General features: G+C 33.8%; 1 protein-coding gene across 2 annotated transcripts in view; it reads left to right on the top strand.

Annotated features, from left to right (window-relative positions):
- Positions 1–18,624, top strand: part of LOC111060082 (pancreatic lipase-related protein 2) — a 24,731-nt gene extending 6,107 nt beyond the window's left edge. Inside the window, exons 4-11 of one of the 2 annotated variants that reach the window (XM_039429202.1) lie at positions 1,230–1,404; positions 2,708–2,814; positions 6,550–6,677; positions 8,466–8,609; positions 11,165–11,275; positions 13,053–13,161; positions 16,513–16,667; positions 18,247–18,624. In XM_039429202.1, coding sequence (XP_039285136.1) covers positions 1,230–1,404; positions 2,708–2,814; positions 6,550–6,677; positions 8,466–8,609; positions 11,165–11,275; positions 13,053–13,161; positions 16,513–16,667; positions 18,247–18,485 — 1,168 coding nt within the window. In that variant the 3' untranslated portion in view covers positions 18,486–18,624. Of the gene's footprint in view, positions 1–1,229; positions 1,405–2,707; positions 2,815–6,549; positions 6,678–8,465; positions 8,610–11,164; positions 11,276–13,052; positions 13,162–13,249; positions 13,356–16,512; positions 16,668–18,246 lie in introns of both variants that reach the window. The other variant, XM_039429210.1, reaches the window with a different exon arrangement.
- Positions 18,625–23,425: the final 4,801 nt, after the last annotated feature.

Here is a 23,425-nt window from a genome sequence, read left to right as displayed (position 1 = left end):
GCCAAATATCGTAATCGAACAGAAAAACTTGTTCCGCTTTTTTTAGATTATAAATTTTTTAATAGAATGAGATCATTCGGAACTCTCTATCTCCAATGAGTACTGAGTTATGATTTTTTTTTAAATGAGGGAAATTTGAAGAAAAAATCAATCTTGATGAATTTTAGATTTTGATCAACAATATCTTCCGATTGATACCATGTAGATGTAAAATTCAACAATAAATTTTCCATTTTTGACCGAATTTGACTTAGGATGCATTATTTTGACCGCCTTGACGAGCCGAGAAGAATAAAGTGCAGTACGATGAGATCTGAGCATTTTGTCAAAAGTTATCAGTGTTTGAAATTTTGACCCTTGAGGTGTCCTTAAGCGCGCTAGGAAATACTGAAATGAAGTGCATCTAATGGGTGATTCTCATAGAACATGATCTCATGAACTTATGTCATTGTGCCAAATATCAATGTGACGAGAATTTAGTTGGTGATGATGGTTGAAGCTGAAAATTAGTTGTTTTTCACAATACAAGGAGCATTGTTGTTAGGTTTACCTGGAAATCTATATGAGATAGAGCGCTCTACCTCTATGATCTCAGATTGTAGAGCACAAAAGTACGCTCAGAGGAATTTTGAATTTTACATCTAGATTGTAATCGGGATATATTGTTGATCAAATACTAAATATGATCAAAATTGATTTTTTCCTTAAAATATCACTCATATTTGAAAAATCATAAATCATGAATTATACATCTAAATAGTAGCAATCGGAAGATATTGTTGATCAAAAACTAAAATCCATCAAAACTGATTTTTTTCTTCAAATTTCACTCATTTTTGAAAAATCATAACTGAGTTCTCATTGTAGATAGAGAGTTCCAAATGATCTCATTTTATTAAAAATTTTATAATCTAAAAAAAAGAGAAGCAAATTTTTCTTTCCGATTACGAGATTTGGCAGAAATAGCTGAAAACTGGAAAATGAGCCGAAAATACGAGGTTTTTGGGCCACTCTGTATCTAGCACAAGGAAATGTTGCATGAAGAAATCGGTTCTGGATTCCTCTTATGTACCCAAATAATATATTCAAAAATCAGAACTACAATATGAATTGCATGCACACCCCCTTTTTTATGTTTATATTGACTGGACTACTAAAATGTTTATAATATTATTATTCTATGATAATTAATAATATTCATAATATAATAATATTATTACTATTCACAGAAAAACTGGGCCTAACATTGAAGACGGACACATGGTGCATATTAGGGATAGAATCGATTTCAATGACAGAGATTTTGACGCAGCACGTAACAAGAGTTTCTTCATCATACATGGATTCATTGATACAAGGAAAAGGGATTGGTTGAGGATTATGAAGGACGAACTTCTTAAAAAGGTAGCCTTTTTATAAATTGATAACCCCACTATGGAAGTAATTTTCTAGTATTTCTTCGACAGTAAAACAGTAGAAACATTATTTCTCCCATTAAAATATAGTATTAATAAAGTAAGGAACTGTGTGGCTTATACATGTACGGGAATTCACGAATGACGCATCATTACTTATGCACTAATAAACTGATTAACTTGCAATTTCACATTAAGAATATGCATTTACCGAGGATGGTTGTAGGTCTATTTTCATTATTTTTGATCAATCAATTCTAATATAAAAATAAAAATTAGGACAATAATGTTTCAATAATGTGATTGAAATTAATGCAACGATAAACCTCCTACCAAAAAGAATGACTTTGATTAAAATCTTGGATTAAAATTGAAGTCTCCAAGTGACTTGGATTAAAGTATTGTTTTCAAACTTGAACAGCTCGTCCGATTTCTGTGCTAAAACAATATCGCTCTCACACCAACTAATCGAATCGATCTTTACTTAGATACTTATAGAATCTTATAGATTCTAGTATCAATTTCTAGATTCTAAGTATCAATAGATACTTTATCTATTGAATCTGGTAAACTCAATTTTTTGTGACCACTTCCTTATTAGACACTTTTATAACATTAAATTATGCTATACTGTACCTTACCACTCACACTGTATGCATAAAAAAGCTCTCACGTTCAGAGAAAATGCGAACGTTGGTTCCATTCCACATGTGTTACTGTCCCTGGTATGAAGTATCGTAAATAATCCACGAGCGTCTATAATAGTATCTGCTTGCAAAATGTGAATGGGTTTAGGTCTAAATTAACTTCAATAATACCATAGAGAAACAATTGCGTAAGTAAATATCCCATGGTATAGGGCATAGCCACCTCTAATACAAGGCCCCGGCCTACGATATTGCAACGTCGCAGCGTAGGCCTAGAATCTAATACATGATTGGTGAAAAAGATCAGCTGGTATTTTAAAAAATCTTTTTCACCAATCATGTATTAGATTCTAGGCCTACACTACGACGTTGCAATATCGTAGTACAGCGTTTTACAGCATTATTCATTTGAAAACACTATTAATTTGGATGATATTTTCTATGCATTATTTCTTGCTGCATAATAACTAGTAGAATACTACTCCAATTTATTTATCTCACTTCTGTACAAACTTGCACTCCTTTTCGAAACGTCATATCTTAACATTGAACTGCATACAATGAAAAAAGGAATTATCCTAATAAAATATTTGCCTCAAATATTGACAAGCCAATTGATTGACATATTTTCTTTGTTGTTTGTAGGAAGATGCGAATGTTTTTATTGTGGATTGGGGAAGAGGTGTGTTCGATATCAATCATTATAGACAAGCTGCATCAAACACAAGAGTCGTAGGAGCTGTGTTAGCCAGGTGTGTTAACCAATTTCAAATGGAATGTTTCGTTTATTTGTGTCGCTAAATTTTAATGAGAGTTCTTATTTAACTAAGTGTAGCTGCAATGAAGAAGTGCAAAATAACTATAGTGGGGTCCATGTTTTATAATGGAAGTGGATAATGATAGCAGAACAACGTTGCCGATCCTCTGTCTTGTCAATGCCTTCTATAGACGATAGCTGATACAGGTTCATTGATGTAATATTAATTTATAATTATCATTTAATGAAAATCCTAAATAAATGCTGCAAATCACCCCGAAGACTTCTGCTACTGCAGTCATTGACAACAGGGTTAACAGCTAGATGGAAACTCGATGAGAACTACTATCCAAAAATTAGTTGCCAGCCCGGGAATCGAACCCGGTACCTCCCAATTGTCTGCAATAGCAGAAGTCTTCGGGGTGATTTGCAGCATTTATTTAGGATTTTCCTTAAATAATAATTATATAGACTATTAATTAGCATTTGAATAAATGCATTGTCTATTTAATTCCATCTGTAATATTAATTGTTCATGCTCGTTTAAAATAATCAATTAGTCTATATTTTATTGAGCATAAAATAACGCTCTTCAATAATATTACAATGAATTTTCATAATTAAGATGGAATATTTTGTTAATTAATCATCAATTCTACATTATTGAAAGACAATCTGGCAACAAAGCAAAGTAAGAAAGAGATAGCGCTTTCCGCTTTGTTGAATGATAGACAAGGATAGCAATAACATTGCTAATAACACTGCCATTATAACGTGGATCTCACTATAGTATAATACTATGCGATTTTATCAGATTTCACATTGCTCTGATCCAGTTCTGAGGTTCTAATCCAAGCAACAAATGCTTGAAATAAGGAAATGTTTGGAAAACTATTTTTGAACTCGCAGCTCTGTTTGGGATATTAGGAGGTGAACTTCCTACAAGTTTTTCCAAGTAGAGCTTTGCGGTATTCTCATTAGTTTTTGAGTTATCCGTGAAAATTCAAACGTTTTGAAAGGGCAGGTTTCTCTCTGCAATTGGTTTTTCAAAAACCAGTGATACAAATTTTCATTTAATTGCCGCTTAAAAGATAAGCGATACAACTCAATTGTTGCTTCAATCGATAAGTGACACATCTCAATATGCTAATGCATTATTGGAGTGTCACTTTTTTGACCTGGTTTTTGAGTTGTGTCACTTATCATTTAAATCAGCAATTTAGTTTTTTCGCCTTCATTTGATCCAATATTTGAGTTGTAACACTTACCTGTGCCTAACCTTTTAAAAGATAATAAAGAAGATAATTTTGAATAAAATTTAGAATTTAGAAATAGGCCGACACATCTAGAAAATACCTGAGTCTATACCTAATTCATGCAGGTGAACGGGCTAGAGTCAAGAAAACTTCAATTAATCTTGCCATGCCTGATTTAATAAGTTTATACTATAGAATAACACTACAATTTGAAATAATTGAAAAATACAAACAGCTTCAATAAACATTGGCCACTAAAATCGAACAACAGAAACAACAATTTCATGTTACTTTGTTGACATTCTTCATCTGATTCGGGGGCGCATTACTATCCCCGTTTAGATAGCAATACGTCACAAAACCAAACAATATCAGTCATCAAATAACAAGTTAATTTCAACATGAAATTACTCAAGAAAGAAAAACCCGTTGAACCCAAGTTTCGTCGATAGTAACCCATATAACCCATTTCATAATAATTTTGAATCCCCACTATTGATTGACATTCTCGAATGAAACTTTGTTTCACTACACTGCACTTTCGTTGGTCTGTACGTTGCTTTATCGTCGGGGTTACAGTACCTTGTTTTTGGCGGTGAGCTTTTACCGGTTGAATTTGGCTTGACGGCGACGTCCTCTTACGTCCCTAGACCTGTCGTCTGAACGGGTGTCTTGAAGCGGTGTTACATAAAGTTGCGGAACCAAAGGGGTGGTAGTACAAGAAGTTGGTTTGGGGACACACATGAACCGCTGTAAATAAATGTACTACAGCATTAATTTCTAACTCTTCCTACAATTCATCAAAAGCTAAAACAGGAGTTTATTCTGTTATTTAATTTAGATTTTATCTTGACGTTCTGATTTCATTCTCCAAATTTAACAGATTTAAAACAAATTTACTTGCCAGAGTGTCATTAATATACAATGCAACATTTATGAAAACACTCGTAATAAATTAATATAATGCTTTTAGAAAAATGAATACTTCATTAATTATGATGTTAACTTTTATATAAATTGATATAATACTCTTAGGAAAGGAATAATTTAAATTGAAATGATGCTAACTTATATGATATTTTTCGTTTGGTTTGCGAAATTAAATATAATTTTTCATATAGTAGCTCGACTAGTATTGTTGGAAACTTGTGCGCTAGCCAACATTTATTAATATTAATTTCATGGAAAAGAAAACTTTCTTCTTTGTCTATTAAGATTTCTATCATAAAAATTTACTAAATTATTCGAAAGCCTTAATGACATAAGAAAACAGAGTCTGAAAAAATATAAAATTATAAAATGTCATAAACTCAATATGAACATAATCTTAAAAATGTCATTCCAATTTAAAGACTATCTTCCTGACTTCCAGCAATACTCTACGATAATATATCTCCAGAAACAATAACTCAAATGTAACGTAACTGAAAACTTTCTATACTTCTTTAGAAAAAATTTATAAGTATCTTCCATCACTAATAAAATCAAAAGGATTATTCTCAATCAATATTATTAACTTGAAAAATAACAGGCTTAATTAATTCAATACTCTTATGGAAGTTTCAATTGATTAAATTCCCTAAATTATATTTTAACCTTATTTTACGTACCTTAGCTGTTATTTGAAGAAACAATTATTCGTACATGAAGAAGAAACACAATTAAACCTTTCAGGACATGGTACTACTAGAACATTTAAACTTTAATAAAAATAAAACTAGCTCCTACATTAACTAATTATATAAACTTATAAACTTGCCGAAAAAGGGCGAAACATAATGACTACATCTTTACTCTCGTAGTGCTCCTAGCAAAGTGTCCTCCGAAACGTAATCTGGTCCCTCGACTGGGGAATCCCCCACTACTGTATTTAGAAACAGGTCTCCTATTGGGCGAAGGGAATCAATTTGACCAATCGTTGCGTGGCTTCTAGAGCCTTTGGACCAAATAGTAACTGCAAAATCGGTAGTTTGTTATAATTTCATTGCTTGCTGTTTTCCAACTTATCGCACTTTATGTCGCGACAGGAAGGCTAAGTTTTAGAGATAATTCCATAATCTACATTCCTCGACGACTCGGAGCCACAATTTTGAAATATCTATCATGGGAAACTCGAAGTCATGGCCGTTCACAATAGAGAGAGAAAATAATTTATTTCGCTAACTCACTTACAATAATGGCTCTAGTCTGTTGCGTATTAAATTTACTATTATAACTTGGGAAAAGGCCTGAATTAAAAGGAGTGCTCGGCACATACCTTTTAAAGCGGCAATTGTGACACTATTCTTACAGATGTGAGCCTATGTTCTTAGCTCAGTCGAACAGCAAGTAACTTAACAAACATTTCAACAAGAACTTACGGTACTATATTTATATTTTTACTCATTCCAATGCTCATACTACTAAAAATAAGTAAACAATGATATAGATTTCTTTTCAAGTTCATAGATTCTACAATAATATTCTTATTCCAGATTCATCAAGCATTTGAATATTGAATACAACCTTCCGCTAGGCAAAATCCATTTGATTGGCCACAGTCTCGGAGCACATGTTGCCTCTTACGCAGCCAAACGTATGAAAGGAATTGGGCGATTAACAGGTGAATATCCGTCATTTCAAACTTGAATTCAATGAGAAATTGCAATAATGTGATGAGCAGGAATCCAACTTAGAGAATTACAGGAATTCGCCTGATAATGATAAAAAAGGATTTGAAACTTTTACTCTCCTTGCCCAACTACACACCACACAGAGTATATGATACTTTTAGTTTCTATATGATACTCTTCTATTCTATATGGTACTTTAAGTTTCTATTTGAAACTCATCTATTCTATATATGACATTTCCAGTTTCTATTTGATACTCTTCTATTCTATATGATAGACTACACTTTTTAGTTTCTATTTGAAACTCATCTATTCTATTTATGATATTTCTAGTTTCCATTTGATACTCTTCTGTTCTATATGATACTTTTAGTTTCTATTTGATACTCTTCTATCCTATATGATATTTTGAGTTCCTATTTGATACTCTTCTGTTATACAATCATGATACTTTCAGTTGATACTCTTTTATTCTGTATAATACTTTCAGTTTCTATTTGATACTCTTTTATTCTATATGATATTTCGAGTTTCCATTTGATACTCTTCTGTTCTATATGATACTTTTAGTTTCTATTTGATACTCTTCTATTCTATATGATATTTCGAGTTCCCATTTGATACTCTTCTTTTCTATATGATACTTTTAGTTTCTATTTGATACTCTTCTATCCTATACGATATTTTGAGTTTCTATTTGATACTCTTCTGTTATATATGATACTTTTAGTTGATACTCTTTTTTTCTGTATAATACTTCTAGTTTCCATTTGATACTCTTCTATATGATATTTCGAGTTCTCATTTGATACTCTGGATGCACACCTGCGGGGGCGCGATGCGGAATTTTATTTATGTAGATAATTCTCCAACTGCAAAATAAATAATTTGTTAAAAATCAATCAATTCTGAACACTGAAGACAGCACAATTATTTGAAACAAAGCAATGTCTTTAGAGCATGTAAGTCTTTAACCTGAGGCCGCACTGCTGGATGGTTACACACAGAAAAGTCATTTTGTTTTTAGTTGGGGCGTTTAAAATAAAATACATGGGCGGTTATGGAGCAGCACACAACCTTGTCTACTATCTACCGACGGCTGTTGTATTACGTAATGATTATAACAGCTGATTTTTATTTCTGTGTGTGGCCAGCTCACAAATCTTCTACCATAAAGCTGCGTACACATATACGCGCTTCCAACCCGCACCGAGCACGCTCCGCCCTCGTACCGCCTTCGTTCCTCCATCGTACCGCAGTAGCACCGACTCCGCTCGGCAGTCGCACCCATCATGAACGTTACGGAAGATGTTAGATCTTCTTGCGTTCCCCGGTCGAACCACTGTTGCTCCCCGGTCGATCATCAAACGCTCTGCTGGAGTGACGTTCGGTTGCGGAGCAGAGCGAAAGTCTGTACGCACCTTTAGGATTACATGTAAACTTTGAAGGACCATAGGAAAGAGTCCTGAAGTCGGAGTTGTAGTTTTAAGGTGTTTAGTGAGACTCTTGAAAGAGTACATTTTTTATAAAAAAAAGGAAACTCCGGTGGTTACAGTGAGGCACCAAGTCTCCGAGTGAGTTGCGGGGCATTATAGTCTTCAACGGCATGTGTCGTGTGAGTGTGTCGTTACACCAGGATCGCCAAATTTCGACGGCTGATTGGTGCTCCAACATTCAAGTTTTCCATGATACTACTCAGAAACAGTTCACACAGTTCCTGAATATTTAAGTGAAATGAATTTGAATAAAATTCTGTACATCCTCATTGTTCATTGCAGGTTTGGACCCGGCTCAGCCTGGCTTCGAAGGCACGCCAATAGAAGTGCGATTGGATAGAACAGATGCACTTTTTGTGGACGTTTACCATACTAACATGCGACCATTTATCCCATTAGCAGGATTTGGAATGATCAATCCTGTCGGTTAGTGGATTTTTCTGTACTAGGCTAGTTTTATAAGAATGGCCGTGACTGGATCCGTGATGTGCCTCTTGCTGTTTAGAATAATAATTTGTGAAACTATGCGACTCTCAACAAAAACTCATTCTTTCCCAAATTGAATGGATGTTGCTTTCTATAGTGATGTCCACGTTATAATGACAGTGAATAAAGATAGAAGAATAGCGATGCCGATTCTCTGCATTAATTAATCATATTTCTACACTGTCAAAAACATAATTGGCATCGTTGTGGCTTTGTCGAAAGATAGACAAGGATAGCAAAACCAAAGTTGATCAAATACTGTCATTATAACGTGGACCTCACTATATAACAAAATACTTCATGGTAAATATCATGTTTAAGTTAAGACACTTTGTTTCAGGGTGAATATTTCAGTACACTTATTTGTTGTTTGAGAAATGTGGCATCATTAGCCTGTCACCAGGGGCACTACAATATGGACAGATTCAATCAAATAAATTTCAAATCAAATTTAATCTTCTCATTTGTTTTGGCCACATGGTCCATTACTCTAGAAATAAGCGCCACTGGTGTCAGGCTGAGGGAGTGAAATGCATCCACATTTCTCAACCAAATAAGTAAGTGTATTTTAATAATAATTCACTTGGAAAATAATTCACAACAGAGTTAGTGTCCGACGTGTTTACGGTCGAAAGAGTGTAACATATATTTCATTATTATTATTATTATTGAAAAATATTTTTGTCTCAATAACTAAGTAGCCGGAGATCAATTCTGATCTCAAGACTAAAATAGTTGCAATTCAAAGCAGAGACTCATTCACTCTTTTCCAGATCAGAGGCTTAGAAATTTACGTACAATATTAGTTGCACCAAGGACTGCTGCTTTCTGCATAATTCTCATAATATGCCAGTTCTCCAACTGCAGTTGTTCCATTGCTTGTCTCCATTCTTTTGTGACCAGTCCATTGGCAGACACTACTATAGGGATTATCACCACCTTCCTTAATTTATACATATCTTTCAGTTCAACTGACAGGGGCTGGTATTTTCTTCTCTTTTCGGCAATGGTACTCACAAGATTCTATCAAGGGGCACTGCCACATCAATTATGTAAGCCTCTTTATTCTTTCTGTCAAACAAGACGATGTCTGGCCTGTTAGCCTCCATTGCTCTGTCAGTTGTCATACAACAATCCCAAAGAAGTCTTCCCTTTTCACCATTCAAGACCATTTCTGGCTTACACTTGTAATAGGGCACCTCAATCGCTATCAACTCATATCTTTTCGCCATTGCCTGATGAACCACTTTGGCCTCATTGTTGTGCCGCTGCAAATACTCTGTATTAGCTAGTACAGAGCAGCCACCACAAATATGCTGTATCGATTCTATGGCTTTCCTGCAGAGCCGACAGCTACTATCCACTGTGAGTCCCATCACATATCTTTTGTAAGCTCTAGTGCTGATTACCTGGTCCTGAATGGCAAACATGAAACCTTCAATCTCACCGAATATTCCACTAGTCTGCAACCATTCAATTGATTCTTTCCTGTCAACACAATCAGAATGAAGTGCTGCAGCAAATCTTCCATGCAGCTCTTTCTGCTTCCACGCTTCCAGCCTCTCTTCTACTGTGCTGGCTGTTAGCTGTTGGACTCCATGTGCCAGCTGCAATGGGCTGTACTCCCTGTCTTCCAGACAAACGGCCTTTAGCATTATTATTATTATTATTGTTATTATTAATATCATTATTATTCATTATTACCTATTGAATAGTCTATTCTTATTTTCAAATTTAACAATCGATGAATCGATTTTAATGAATAAATAAGAATTTTTTTCGGAGAAAAGGAAGAAAATTTCAACCAGAACAAGAAACCTACATTAGTATTTTAATGAAGGACTCGGAAAACAGTATAATGATTCAAACAATAAGCTTGTTGAAATTTTCAATTTGATTGATGAAAGCAATGGATTGTTACCTTACAAATAAACCTATCATACAATCACAAAAACCTAACAATATTTCTCTTCTCAAACCTTTAGTCAACAGTTGGAACTTGCCACACTCTTTCAAATATCAAATATTTTTTTAACGCATTTTTTTCTTTGTTCCTCTGTTTTTATCAATTTTCTTTCCAACAGTGGTACATGTTTCCCCTTTACCTGTTTCTATGCTCAATTGTATTCTTTTTATAAATTATTATCCTCATTCTGTATTTATTACATACACTAAGATTACTTTCAATTACTTTCAATATGCTCTCATCATATTTTTCTTATGTATTTGAAAATTGCATGTACTGTATCTCTTATTTTTTTTAGTAACTTGCTTAATACGATTGTAAATTGTAGTGAAGACTGTTTTGGGCTTAATGCCTGTAGTCTTCTTTGTTCTGTAATGAATGAATAAATAAAAAAGAATAAGTAAATAAATAGATAAATAAATTAATTAATTGATAATTGAGTAAATAAATAAATATTGGGATGAGTTGAGGTTTGGTTGCTGAGGATTTTCCATGTTTCTTCATTGAAAAATGTAATTTTCGTTCTTAGGTGATATTGATGTCTATTACAATGGTGGTTACGATCAGCCCGGATGTGGTACACTTCCAAAAATTTTTAAAATTAAAGATTGGAAGGATCTCCTGAACCTACCATACAATGGTAAGTCTTGCAATATTACAGAAATTTTAGAAACAATAGAAATACATGAATTTTAGCTTAGCCTATCTGTGTTAAAATGATATCTGTATTCATTTATATCGTTATAATATTAGTCCAGTCAATATAGACATAAAAAAGGGGGTGTGCTTGCAATATTCATATTGTGGTTTTGATTTTTTAATATATTATTTGGGTACATAAGAGAAGTCCAGAACCAATTTCTTCATGAGAAATTTCCTTGTGCTAGATACAGGATGGCCCAAAAACCTCGTATTTTCGGCTCATTTTCCAGTTTTCAGCTATTTCTGCCAAATCTCGTGATCGGACAGAAAAATTTGCTTAGCCTTTTTTTAGATTATGAAATTTTTAATAAAATAAGATCATTTGGAACTCTCTATCTACAATGAGAAGTCAGTTATGATTTTTCAAAAATGAGTGAAATTTGAAGAAAAAAATCTGTTTTGATGGATTTTAGCTTTTGATCAACAATAACTTGTGATTGCTATCATTTAGATGTATGATTCAAAATCCCTCTGGGCGTATATTTGAGCTTTACAATCTGAGATCAGGTAGAGCGCTCTATTTTATAAAGATTTCCAGGCACACCTGACAACAATGCTCCTTGTATTGTGAAAAACACCTAATTTTCAGTTTCAACCATCATCACCAACTACATTGTCCTCACATTGATATTTCGCACAATGACATAAGCTCATGATATTATGTTCTATGAGAATCACCTGTTAGATGCAATTCATTCCAGTATTTCCTAGTGGAGAGGCGCGCTTAAGGACACTCAAGGATCAAAATTTCAAACACTTATAACTTCTGACACAGTGCTCAGATTCTATCGTACTAAACTTCATTCTTCTCGTCTCGTTAAGGCGGTCCAAATTCATGCATCATAAGTAAAATTCGGTCGAAAAATGGGAAATTTATTGTTGAGTGTGCTTAAGCCCATATTCCAATAAATACAGAAAAAGGCCAATTCTATACTGTGTTTCAAAAAAGTTGTTGCTTGTGGCTCGTAGTTGTAGGAATGAATTCGAATGTTGAGGAAAGATCGTTGTGTGTTCCTTTTAATTTTCTTAATTCTTATAACTTTGAAGTTTGGAGCAGATTGTTGAAGCTCACATTAGTTTTATTATTTGCTGTTTGTCAGAAGTTTTATAATTTTCTCTCAAAGTGATACCGTAATTGAATCAGGAAGCTTGTTCAATGGTTGTGTTCATAACCAATCATTTCTATTAATTTGTATGTATTGAACCTTCCTTTAATTCCTATTTATCTAATAACTGTTCTTTCCGTATACGCCTATATCCCCAATACAGCATATTAGCATACGATATTATAGGTACTGGCGAGAAATATGGTAAGTCCTTTCTTTTGTTCATTATTGTGCATAAGTAAACTTGATTCCATTTGAATATTTAAACCCCCTAAAATTTTATACAGTCCACTTTTAGGATTATTTATAATCCAACCAGAACATAGTGTATAGATCAAAATTCGGGAAAGAAACAGTTTTGGGCTGTGCCTGTTAGTATCTCCCAAATCATTTTTTAAAGAATATTGTATTCGGTTTATCAAAAGTCAATAAATAAATAAAGAGCGAAGCTCGGTGCCCCGATATTACAGTATTATATCTACAACATTCTCCAACTTATTGAAGGGTTCCCATTCATATGACTCACTCTTTATAATAATCTTCATATTATGTCTAATAGAATAATTGATCGTTATATACAAGAATAAAGAAAATTTGTTTTTTTAACAGCATATATGGTTTGCTCTCACTTACGTGCTTATGAGTACTTCTCAGCATCAATCAATAGTGACTGTGATGTCTGGGCTGGTAAAGTCAATATGCCAGTTGATTCTATCAAGTAAGTGGCTACAATTATTTAGGATGATAGAAAATTATATTGTTATATTACTGAACAAGAATAAAGAAATATTGTTTTCTTTTAACAGCGGTTTTTTGTTCTCACATACGTGCTTACGCATACTTCACAGCATCAATCAATAGTGGCTGTGATGTCTGGGCTGGTAAAGTCAATATGCCTGTTGATTCTATCAAGTAAGTAGCCCACTGTACAGAAGCAAGTATTATTCTTGTTATCCAGGTTCTAATGAAAAAATAATAATAAATAAATAAATGAGCTTTATTTGTTATAAGGGCAATGCCCCATACAAAGAGTTGCACACTAACAATACATAAATTACAATTACAACATCAACACAATTGATCATCTTCTCTTTGAATTCTGGATAACACTATTGAAATTAAATAGTTTGATGTAGACTCCTTAAAAATTACAAAAACACATATTTAAAGCTATTAAAATATCATTGATTGTATATGGGGGAGTAATTTTACATGTCACCGTGGCATAAAAAACTGTACTAGTAGAACAATAGACGATCTTTCAGATATTGAATATTGACTAGACATTACAACAACAAAAGATAAAATCAATAACCTGCTTCTCAAATGCACCAACAACTTCCACTACAATTTTATAAACAACCTATAAAACAACCCCTCAGTTTCAACAATATATGTGATTATTAATGAACAATTTCAGTGATAAAAAAAAGACCATCCCGTAGTCTCTAAGATGTAATTTCGCACGTTAATCGCATTAGTCATATATTTGTAAATATCTCTTATTTTATCTGGTGTTACATTAGAATGGTGATAATTATTCAGGTTGTAATAAGTCAACTAACTTTGGTCTGCAAATCATTATTACAGACGACAATATTACCGTGGACCAGTCATTGCTAAAGCCTTTAAAAAATGATCATAATGTTTAGAATAGTTCAAGGCATGGAATAATAATCTTCTGGTAATATAATGCTCATTGTACCATAGAGAAACAATAGCATAAGTAGATATCCCATGGTATAGAGCATTTATGTCGCAACTTTTACTGTTATCTCAAGCTGATAGTCCACGTAGTTCTTTCCTGTGAAGCTTTATGACGCTGGTAGTCTCTCATATTGTGCCGTTCATACACTCTTACCCGGTCAAAACAGTAAAAATCGACAGTAATCGGCTTGAGATAACAGTAAAAGTTGCGACATAAACGCCCTATACCATGGGATATCTACTTACGCTATTGTACTTTCAAGATCTCCTCAAGGTAGCTTGTTTTGACGCTCCAATAGAAGTTTTTCCTATTCTATTCTAACAATATATATTATCATTATAAATAGTGTACCTATGACAATGAAGAAAAAATGAAAGGCTCACTGTCATCTGAGAACCATAAAAGACATTATATTATGTGCACAAGCCAAAGCAGGCAATAGGAAAATGATGAGATCGGAAAAGGCTAAAATAAACTTTCAACTCGTGATATTTTTCAAAGTTTTTCGATTTGTATATCATCAAGCTATCAGAACGAAAAAGTTTTCTCGGGAAAAAATATTTTTCTTATCATTACTTTCTGAGATATGAGCGCCTAAAGATTAAATTTTTGGGACAGAACATTTCAAACTCGGTAAGAGATAAAGCCATGATATTTAGAGGATAGATTCTTCATAGTATTGTTGATCTAATAAGACAAATATTTTCTTAAAATATCAATTGTTTAGATAGTTATTCAATTCACTAAAAGTAACCAGAATTGACTTTTAGTTGAGTTATTTTTGGTAAATTGAATTACTTTTTCAAAAATTGATATTTCCAGAAAATATTTATTTGACTAGATTAACAATACCATGAAGAATCAATCCTCTAAATCTCATAGATTTATATCTTACCGGATTTAAAATGTTCTGTCCCAAAAATTCAAACTTCAGGCGCTCATATCTTATAAAGTAATGATAGTAGGAAAAATGTTTCCCTGAAAAAACTTTTCCATTTTGATAGCTTGATGATATACAAATCGAAAAACTTTGAAAAATATCACGAGTAGAAAGTTTATTTTTAGCCTTTGTAGAGCCTTAAGGGAAGGGGTGCACTTCTAGGTCATTCATACTATTGTTACCCATTCAATTAGAATGTCAAAAAAACGCGCCAAAATCTAACCTGGATTCAGATCAAAAAATTCAACCGTTGACTATTGTTGACAACTGTTGAATATTTTTTTTAATATTCATATTTCAGTTGACAGATCAAAAAAGTTGACATTGATCTATATGTAGATCAAAAATATCCTAATGCAGATAAAAATGTTAGTTTATTTTATACAATTTCAAACTCATGAGAAATAGGTCTAATATAAAAATAGTCCAATTTATTGTTGAGTAGCTGGTAACCACAGTGCTCCGCAAGGCTCTATTTTAAAACTTGACAAACTGGAAACTTGACGTAATGAAATGTTGAAGAACTCGTTATTCAATATTTCAATTTATATGCAAAATTTCAAGCTAATCAGACCAGTAGTTCAGACGTGATGATGCGTCACCAAGTTATCACCAAGTTAGAATTTCAAAACAGATCATTCAAAATTCGGTAAGAGACGAATCCATGAAATTTTTAATAAACATGCTTCAAGTTGATGAAATAAAGACCTATTCTGCAAATATCAATTTGCAGAAAAAGTTATACAATTTCAAACAAGTACTGAAAAATATTTGTTTTATCCTGGAAAATTTATTTTCCTGAGAAAATATTCCTATTTTAATACTTGATAGTATCTAAACCGAAAGACTTTGAAAATATCACCAGTAAAAAGTTGCTAAGTCGGTCTTTATAATAATTTATTGAATATCTTAGTACCGTTGGTTTTTCTAATCAATCACCGTTTTAAAATGTTTAATATTTTTACCTGATCGTACAGAGAGCATTATTATAAATGAATACATTTTTGCCACACTGCACAGAAAGCAGCTGTTTTCCAGTCCCTACGTAGATCTGAAAGACATTGTTTGCAGACGACTCTCGTCTGACGTCAGAAACGGTTTCTTACCGGCCTAGGCCGGAAAGAGTACCCTTTCCAGCTGCTAACATGGAACTGAGAAAGGTGAGGTGCTAAGAAAGGTGAGGAACTAAGAGAGGTGCTTAGTAAACAACTATTCTCATATATATATTTTTGTGTGTGGCGAAAAATAGCGTTCGCACCACGGGCGAAAATGTTTTTCCGGCTCTCAATCTTTTCTAGTCCGAGGCCTACGGCCTCGGACTCGAAAACCGATTTCGAGCCGGAAAAATTTCATTTTCTGCTCTAGTTGCGAAATACACTATTACAATATAAATTTATTATATTAACATTTTTGTTTTCCAGGTCTTCGACGTTTGGTAGTCAACCGGTTTACTCTTTGGTGAAGAGTTGTTCCTTAGAAACGTGCACTATAGCAGGCTACAAAGCTGATACACCCGGCCTGCCAAGAGAGGGTGTGTTTTCCGCTATTACTGTTGGTGTAGATCCTCCATATTGTGGTGAGTTTTCTTTTATCTAATTCAATGGAATAGTAACTTTATTATTTCATAACCATCTATTTATTGAACAATATAATATATCACTTGGAGAATCTTTAATGGTCGTGAATTGCTTCTAAAGCTGCGTTTACACAGGAGTTAATAACACGAGTTATTAACAAAATTTATTAACTTGACTGACTCGTCAAAAATTTCTCTTGACAAAAGTTAATAACTCATGTTTCTAACAGAAAATTCCTTGTTATTAACAAGATCTTGTTATCAATATAATTGAATTACATTTAACGAGAGTATTCATATGATATAACACCGGAAGAAAAAGCAAAAAATTGTCTCCAAATTTGAATTGAAACATGTGTGTGATCATTAAAATAATGATCTTCATCTGATATAATGTGAATAAATTATAATGCGTTTACACCAGAGTTTAAACAAAAGTTTTCAACATAAGTTAATAACATTTTCTTTTCGCTGCTGGTCTTGTTATCAACAAAAGTTAATAACTTTGTCACGTGTTTTGTCTGCAGCTGTAGTTATTAGGGAACAGCTGTAGTTGTAGGGTAGGGATGCTGGGCGAGGGGGTTGCGGGGAAGATAGTAACCTGTTATTAACAAAAGTTACCGACTATCGATGGATAACATAAATCTTGTTAATAACAAGGAATTTTCTGTTGAAAACACGAGTTATCAACTTTTTTCAAAATATTTTTTTGTAGATTCAGTCAAGTTTACAACTTTTTATTAATAACTCATGTTATCAACTCCGGTGTAAACGCAACTCAACATGATGTTATTAAATTTTGTAATTAACATCAGTTGATAACAAAAATGTTAAAAACTTGTGTTATTAACTCCGGTGTAAACGCAGCTTCAGGCTGTTTGTTCAAATAGTGTATTGTTTAGTAGCCTACTGAACTTCAAAAGCGATGATTGATTGTGAATTGAAATGAAAATCCTTCCTCTCCCTCCTAGAGTGAATGGAATATAACTGAAGTCATTAAGAAAATACTCTTCGACGCTTTTCCATCAATCTATTTTGGTATTTCCCATTTGAACGTCACTCGTATTTTCACATTCTGTTCCCTACCTACTACCATATAGACAAGAGAAGTATTGCTTGTATATTCTATATTTAGTTTTGAAGCATCTAAATTTGAAAATCTACATTGTGAAAATACTAGAGAACTGAAAATGTTGTGAATTGAAGAACTACAAGACTTAAGCTATCTCGGACTATCTAAATTTGGGAGAGGAATAGCACAAGGTTTTCTTATTTTTCTTCTCTCTATCATTTCTAAGATGTACTTATTGTATAAATGAATAAAGAATTAATTACTTTTAGAAATACACATGAAATACAACGTTTTTTGGGTATTGGTCTGTGTATGTGTGGGCCTATGTATATACGTATGTAAACACGACAAATCTATTACTTCTATGCTACAGCCATGTATGTATGTAAACACGACATCTCCAAGCTACAGATTCAATTGATATTTCAATACTGTACGTTCAGACAATTATTGAAATTGAGTATCAATTATTGTAATAAAAATAATAATGATTGATTATATTTGCAGCTCGCAATCATGAGAACATGATTGTAAATGAGGAGAAGATTTCAAACGAGATGGAAAGATATAAATCTACAGTGAAAGAGTCAACAATCAAAATAATACCATCTGAGATTCCCCAGGTGACAACTATGGAAAACGATGACATGGATGAACAGGCTGATGATTTTATGTTCACATCTGAGCCAGAAAGTCAAAACATTTATGACGAGGTCTTATTTGAAATTGTCAAAACCAATCATTGATGCAATCTCTTCATTGTCGCATCTTCATAAATTGCGCTTTCTATAGAAGGTTTCCAAGCAAATTACTGGAGAAATGTTATTGTTGAGATTGATGACAATTGGATAAAAATTACCAATAAAGAGATCACGGAGAAATGTATTTGTAAATTATTCATTGTTATATCCTCATCCTGGTGCAATTATTATCATTTGTCATATTAGTGTGGATTTGGTTTAAGTTTCTCAATTTTTATTAAAATGCTTGGAAGTGTGAGCTCAAGAAATGAGTTTCGTGTCTGGCTATATTTGATTCTTATTGTGATAACAAATCTGTAGAATTGTGAATGTAAGCAGTGAATGAACAATTTATTTTTCGCCACACTGCACAGAAAGCAGCTGTTTTCCAGTCCCTACGTAGATCTGAAAGACCTTGTTTGCAGACGACTCTCGTCTGACGTAAGAAACAGGTTTCTTTTCCGGCCTAGGCCGGAAAGAGTACTGTTTCCAGCCGCTAACATGGAAGTCCATGGTTAATAAGTCATCCGCTAGATCGGGCGAGTGTCAACTTTCTTCAACTGAAGTCTCCATTATTTTACATTACATTTGGAATTTCGAATCAAACTAATTCAGCATTCGCTTCGCAACCATTTTTATTCAATTATTTATTGTTGATTAGCACATTCCGAATTTTCAAAAATGCTTGAAGATGACGACGCCCATGATATTCCAAGTAATATTTTAAAAGGATCTGAAATCCAGACTGCAAATCTTCTTCCACCAAATCAAGAGATAGGTACGATAACAAGTATTCTTTATTTATTTTGTCAGTAATACCTGTAGTGTGGCGAAAAATTTTGTTCGCACCAGGGGCAAAAATGTTTTTCTGGCTCTCAATCTTTTCTAGTCCTCGGCCTATGGCCTTGGACTTGAAATCCGATTTCGAGCCGGAAAAATCTCATTTTCTGCTCTAGGTGGGAAATATACTATATTTATTGTTACACAGAAAACAAATATTCAAAATGATTGGGGAAGAACCAACAGGCACAGCCCAAAACTGTTTCTTCCCCGAATTTTGATTTCTTTTTTTCATATTGATACAAATACCATACTGTAACTTACAAGCTACATTACTGTAGACAGGGCTACTCTCATTTATCGATAAATAGAAATAAAAATACAAAATCTAGGTACCATTCTTCAAATTTTTCTCAAAAAAAATGTACCATTTTTCAATTTTTTCTCAAAAAAGGTACCTACTTAGATTTTTTATTCTCCATTTTTATTTCTTGATACAAGCTTATATGTATAGAGCAAGGTTTTTATCATATAGAGGTGCGTACAGACTTACACTCTGAACGTTACCCGAGCAGATCGCAAGATGATCGCAGGTCGAGCAAGAGCAGAACGCGAACAGAGCGCGTAACAGCGCGAGTTTGGCAAGTTCCTATAGTAAGGTCCACGTTATAATGGCAGTAGAGAAAGATGGCAGCCGTTGCCAATACTCTGTCTTGTCAATGCCTTCTATGGACAGTAGCTGATACAGGTTTATTGATGTAATATCAACTGTTCATTCTCCTTTAAAAATAATGAGTTAACCTATTATATTGAGTGAGAAATTTTTGTATATATAATTATATTCATATAATTATGTGGTTATCTGGTTATATGGGTATATATTTATGTTTAACAGATCTCGAAAACGGCTCTAACGATTTTCACGAAATTTGGAACATAGTAGGATTATGATATGAAAATTCGATCATTGCACTAGGCCTCATCCCTGGGAAAACTCGCTGAACGACATCATATTTATCCCTGGCTGAAACAGCTGAGACTTCCGTCGTCTGTGGACAGTAAAAAGTGAGCGATTGATTCTGTGGAAAGAAATTATCGCATCCCCGAAATTCATAAGCTGACGTATAGCCAGCTGTAAAATATAAACACGATCATTCTAGAGGATTGTGTTCAGGGGCCTGTTTCATGAAAGTTACATGTCCTGTAATACAGGAGAATCACCATTCCAATTACATGTTCAATATAGCCGATAAAATCAGCTGTTCCTGTATTACAGGACTTCTAAATTTTTATGAAACAGGCCCCTGGCCCTTGTTTCATAAAGCTTAGAAGTCCCGTAATACAGGAACAGCTGATTTTATCGGCTATATTGAGCATGTAATTGCAATAGCGATTCTCCTGTATTACCTGACTTATAAGTTTTACGAAACAGGGCCATTTTTATCAATAAATAAAAATAACGAGCGAAGCTCGGTGCCCAGATATCATTTTATTAAGCAAGAAATTATATTTTTCAATAATTTCATAATAATTTTTCATAATTAAGATGAAATATTCTGTTAATCGATGATTATTTCTGCATTGTTAAAAGACGATCTGGCAAAAGAGCAAAGCAAGAAAGAAATAGCGCTATCCGCTTTGTTGAATAATAGACAAGGATAACAATACCATTGCTAATTGAACACTGCCATTATAACGTGGACCTCACTATAGGCCAAGATGAATGGAGAAGGATGAATAAAGAGAGAGGCAATGATGGTACAGAGTAGTTTCACACGCGAGTATCAACAAAATTTTGCCACAACACAAAGCCGTTCAAAGGGTAGCATCCAATCTAAACAGTTGACATGACAGGCCGGAGCTATTCGACAAGGAGTAAAATATGCTTCCAAACACCATCACTAACAAAACCATCCCCTTTATCCCTTCCTACACCCCAAACCACTAACTCATTGTATTACTTCAGTTCTGCAACTACATCGTTGTTTTTGGGGGATTTGTTGTTCCTTTCCTATATGATTATGTACTAGTTCATGAAACCCTATATTGGAAATAAATTCAAAATTTATAGTTTTCATTTTTATTTTGGACTGAAATTTTATCAAAATTGTACACGTGGAATTCTAATCTTATTTCGGACTTTTTCACCTATAAATTTGGAAGAAAAATAGCACAAGGACTATCTTATTATTTGATCTTTCAATGTTATTACATTAGTGTCATTTGCATTGTAAATAAATAAATGAATAAATAAATATTGGAGTCCATCAGGATAATGTAAAGAAAATGATAGATTGCTCTGTCATAAGTTTGCAAAATTTTGAAAACCCCTATGAAATCCCTTTTTGAAAATTCGTAGCTCCACAATCATAAGTGGTAGAGTCCTGCGTGACCACTCAATTTATTGGAAATTTTATTATCTTTAATTTTGTAGAGGATGCTTTTTCTCGAAAAACTCGAGGTTTTCGAGACTAAATGAAAAATTAAAAAAGTCCGAAATTTTGGGGGCTTTGTAAATGTGCAGTGAATGCTAGATTCCACTGGTACTCTTTTCACGCAAACGTTTTCTCATGAATGTTCACATTAATGGGATCGAGAGCTCGAATCAGATAATATCACATTGTTTTAGTCCGTCGTGTGAATATTATTAACAGAGAATATAAATTACAATATGAGATTCATGCAGGACAAAGGGCTGTGACAGCCGGGACCACTCATAAGAAATGAGGATATAAAGCAAGAGCTGTGTGCCTTCAACATGAATGATAGAGTTATATCATATCGCAGCTAGTGGATGGAGCAAAAAATTGCAAACAGAATGCCAATAGAAAGGATTCCCTTGAAAATTCCAAACTACCACCCTATGGGAAAAATAGAAGAGACCTCGGAAAATAAGGCAATAAGATATAAAAGATGGACAACTTATTCAATGATTATTAAAGTTTTAGAATACTGTACTGTTGTGAATAAAAAATCGCTAACTGCAGAAAGGAAACATGTCCAACTTTTTCAATTTTTTTCTCAATAAATCAACTATTAAATGTAAAGGTGCGTACAGACTTTCGCTCTGCTCCGCAACCGAACGTCACTCCAGCAGAGCGATTGATGATCGACCGGGGAGCAACAGTGGTTCGACCGGGGAACGCGAGGAGATCTAACATCTTCCCTAACGTTCCGTAACGTGGGTGCGTGGGCGGAGCGACTGTGGTTCGATGGTGGTACGAGGGCGGTACGAGGGCGGTACGAGGGAGGAGCGTGCTCGTTGCGGGTTGGAAGCGCGAATATGTGTACGCAGCTCTAGATACAGCGTTTATTGTAGAGAGGAAACATGTCCAACTGGAAGCATTGTAATGGCGACGTTTTGAATATATCGTTTACTGCAGGTTTAGGTTCAGGTTTTATCAATTTTTTTGTCTCTCCTGTAAAATTATGAAAACTGGACGTTGTCTTTCTGCGGTAAGCGATTCAGATAGATTTAGGGCCGGTTTCCGAGCTCGGGATTTAGCTAAGTTCTAGACTTTTAACAGCTGGAGTCAGAAAATTGGCTTTCCTAAACGGGACGCACTCGCAGTAAAACGACTAACGATTTTTAAATCAAATTTCGTAAAACAAGAAAATAGAACACAAAATAAAATAAAGAGAGAATAGTGAAAAGTTTTTGTTATTTTGAATGATTTAGGGATGTTCCATTTTGTCAAGGAAAAACGTTTCCAATTATAGAAATGAGAAAATAAAGATTATCATAAAAACTGCGACTAACTTACGCCCCGTTTCGGAAAGTCAATTTTCAGACTCCAGCTGTTTAGAAGTCTAGACTCCAAAGTCTAGAATTTAGCTTAATCCAGAGCTGGGAAACTCGTCCATAATATACTGTTGTGAGTCGAAACAGGCAAAAGCCTAAAACCTTGAGTGGAAGAAGGAGAAGAAAATTCATTTTGAACTTTTATTGTTAACTCAGTAGCCGTTGCTTTGAAGTCGTCATTTGCATTTATGAATGAGACAGTGAGAAATTTGTAGTGTTTGGATAGCTTGGATTACTCACTCTGTAATGAAGAATAATTATGAAACGAACTTAATGATGAGCCTTGAAGCTTAGTATTCAAATCATTGCAGAGCTTTGATTACCCTACAGTAATTAATCATTACCAATATATTTTACCAATACA

The sequence above is a fragment of the Nilaparvata lugens genome, chromosome 1, assembly GCF_014356525.2.
Source record: "Nilaparvata lugens isolate BPH chromosome 1, ASM1435652v1, whole genome shotgun sequence".
Taxonomy (NCBI): Eukaryota; Metazoa; Arthropoda; class Insecta; order Hemiptera; family Delphacidae; genus Nilaparvata; species Nilaparvata lugens.
Note: the sequence above shows the minus strand (reverse complement) of the source record. Positions and strands in the feature narration are given on the sequence as shown.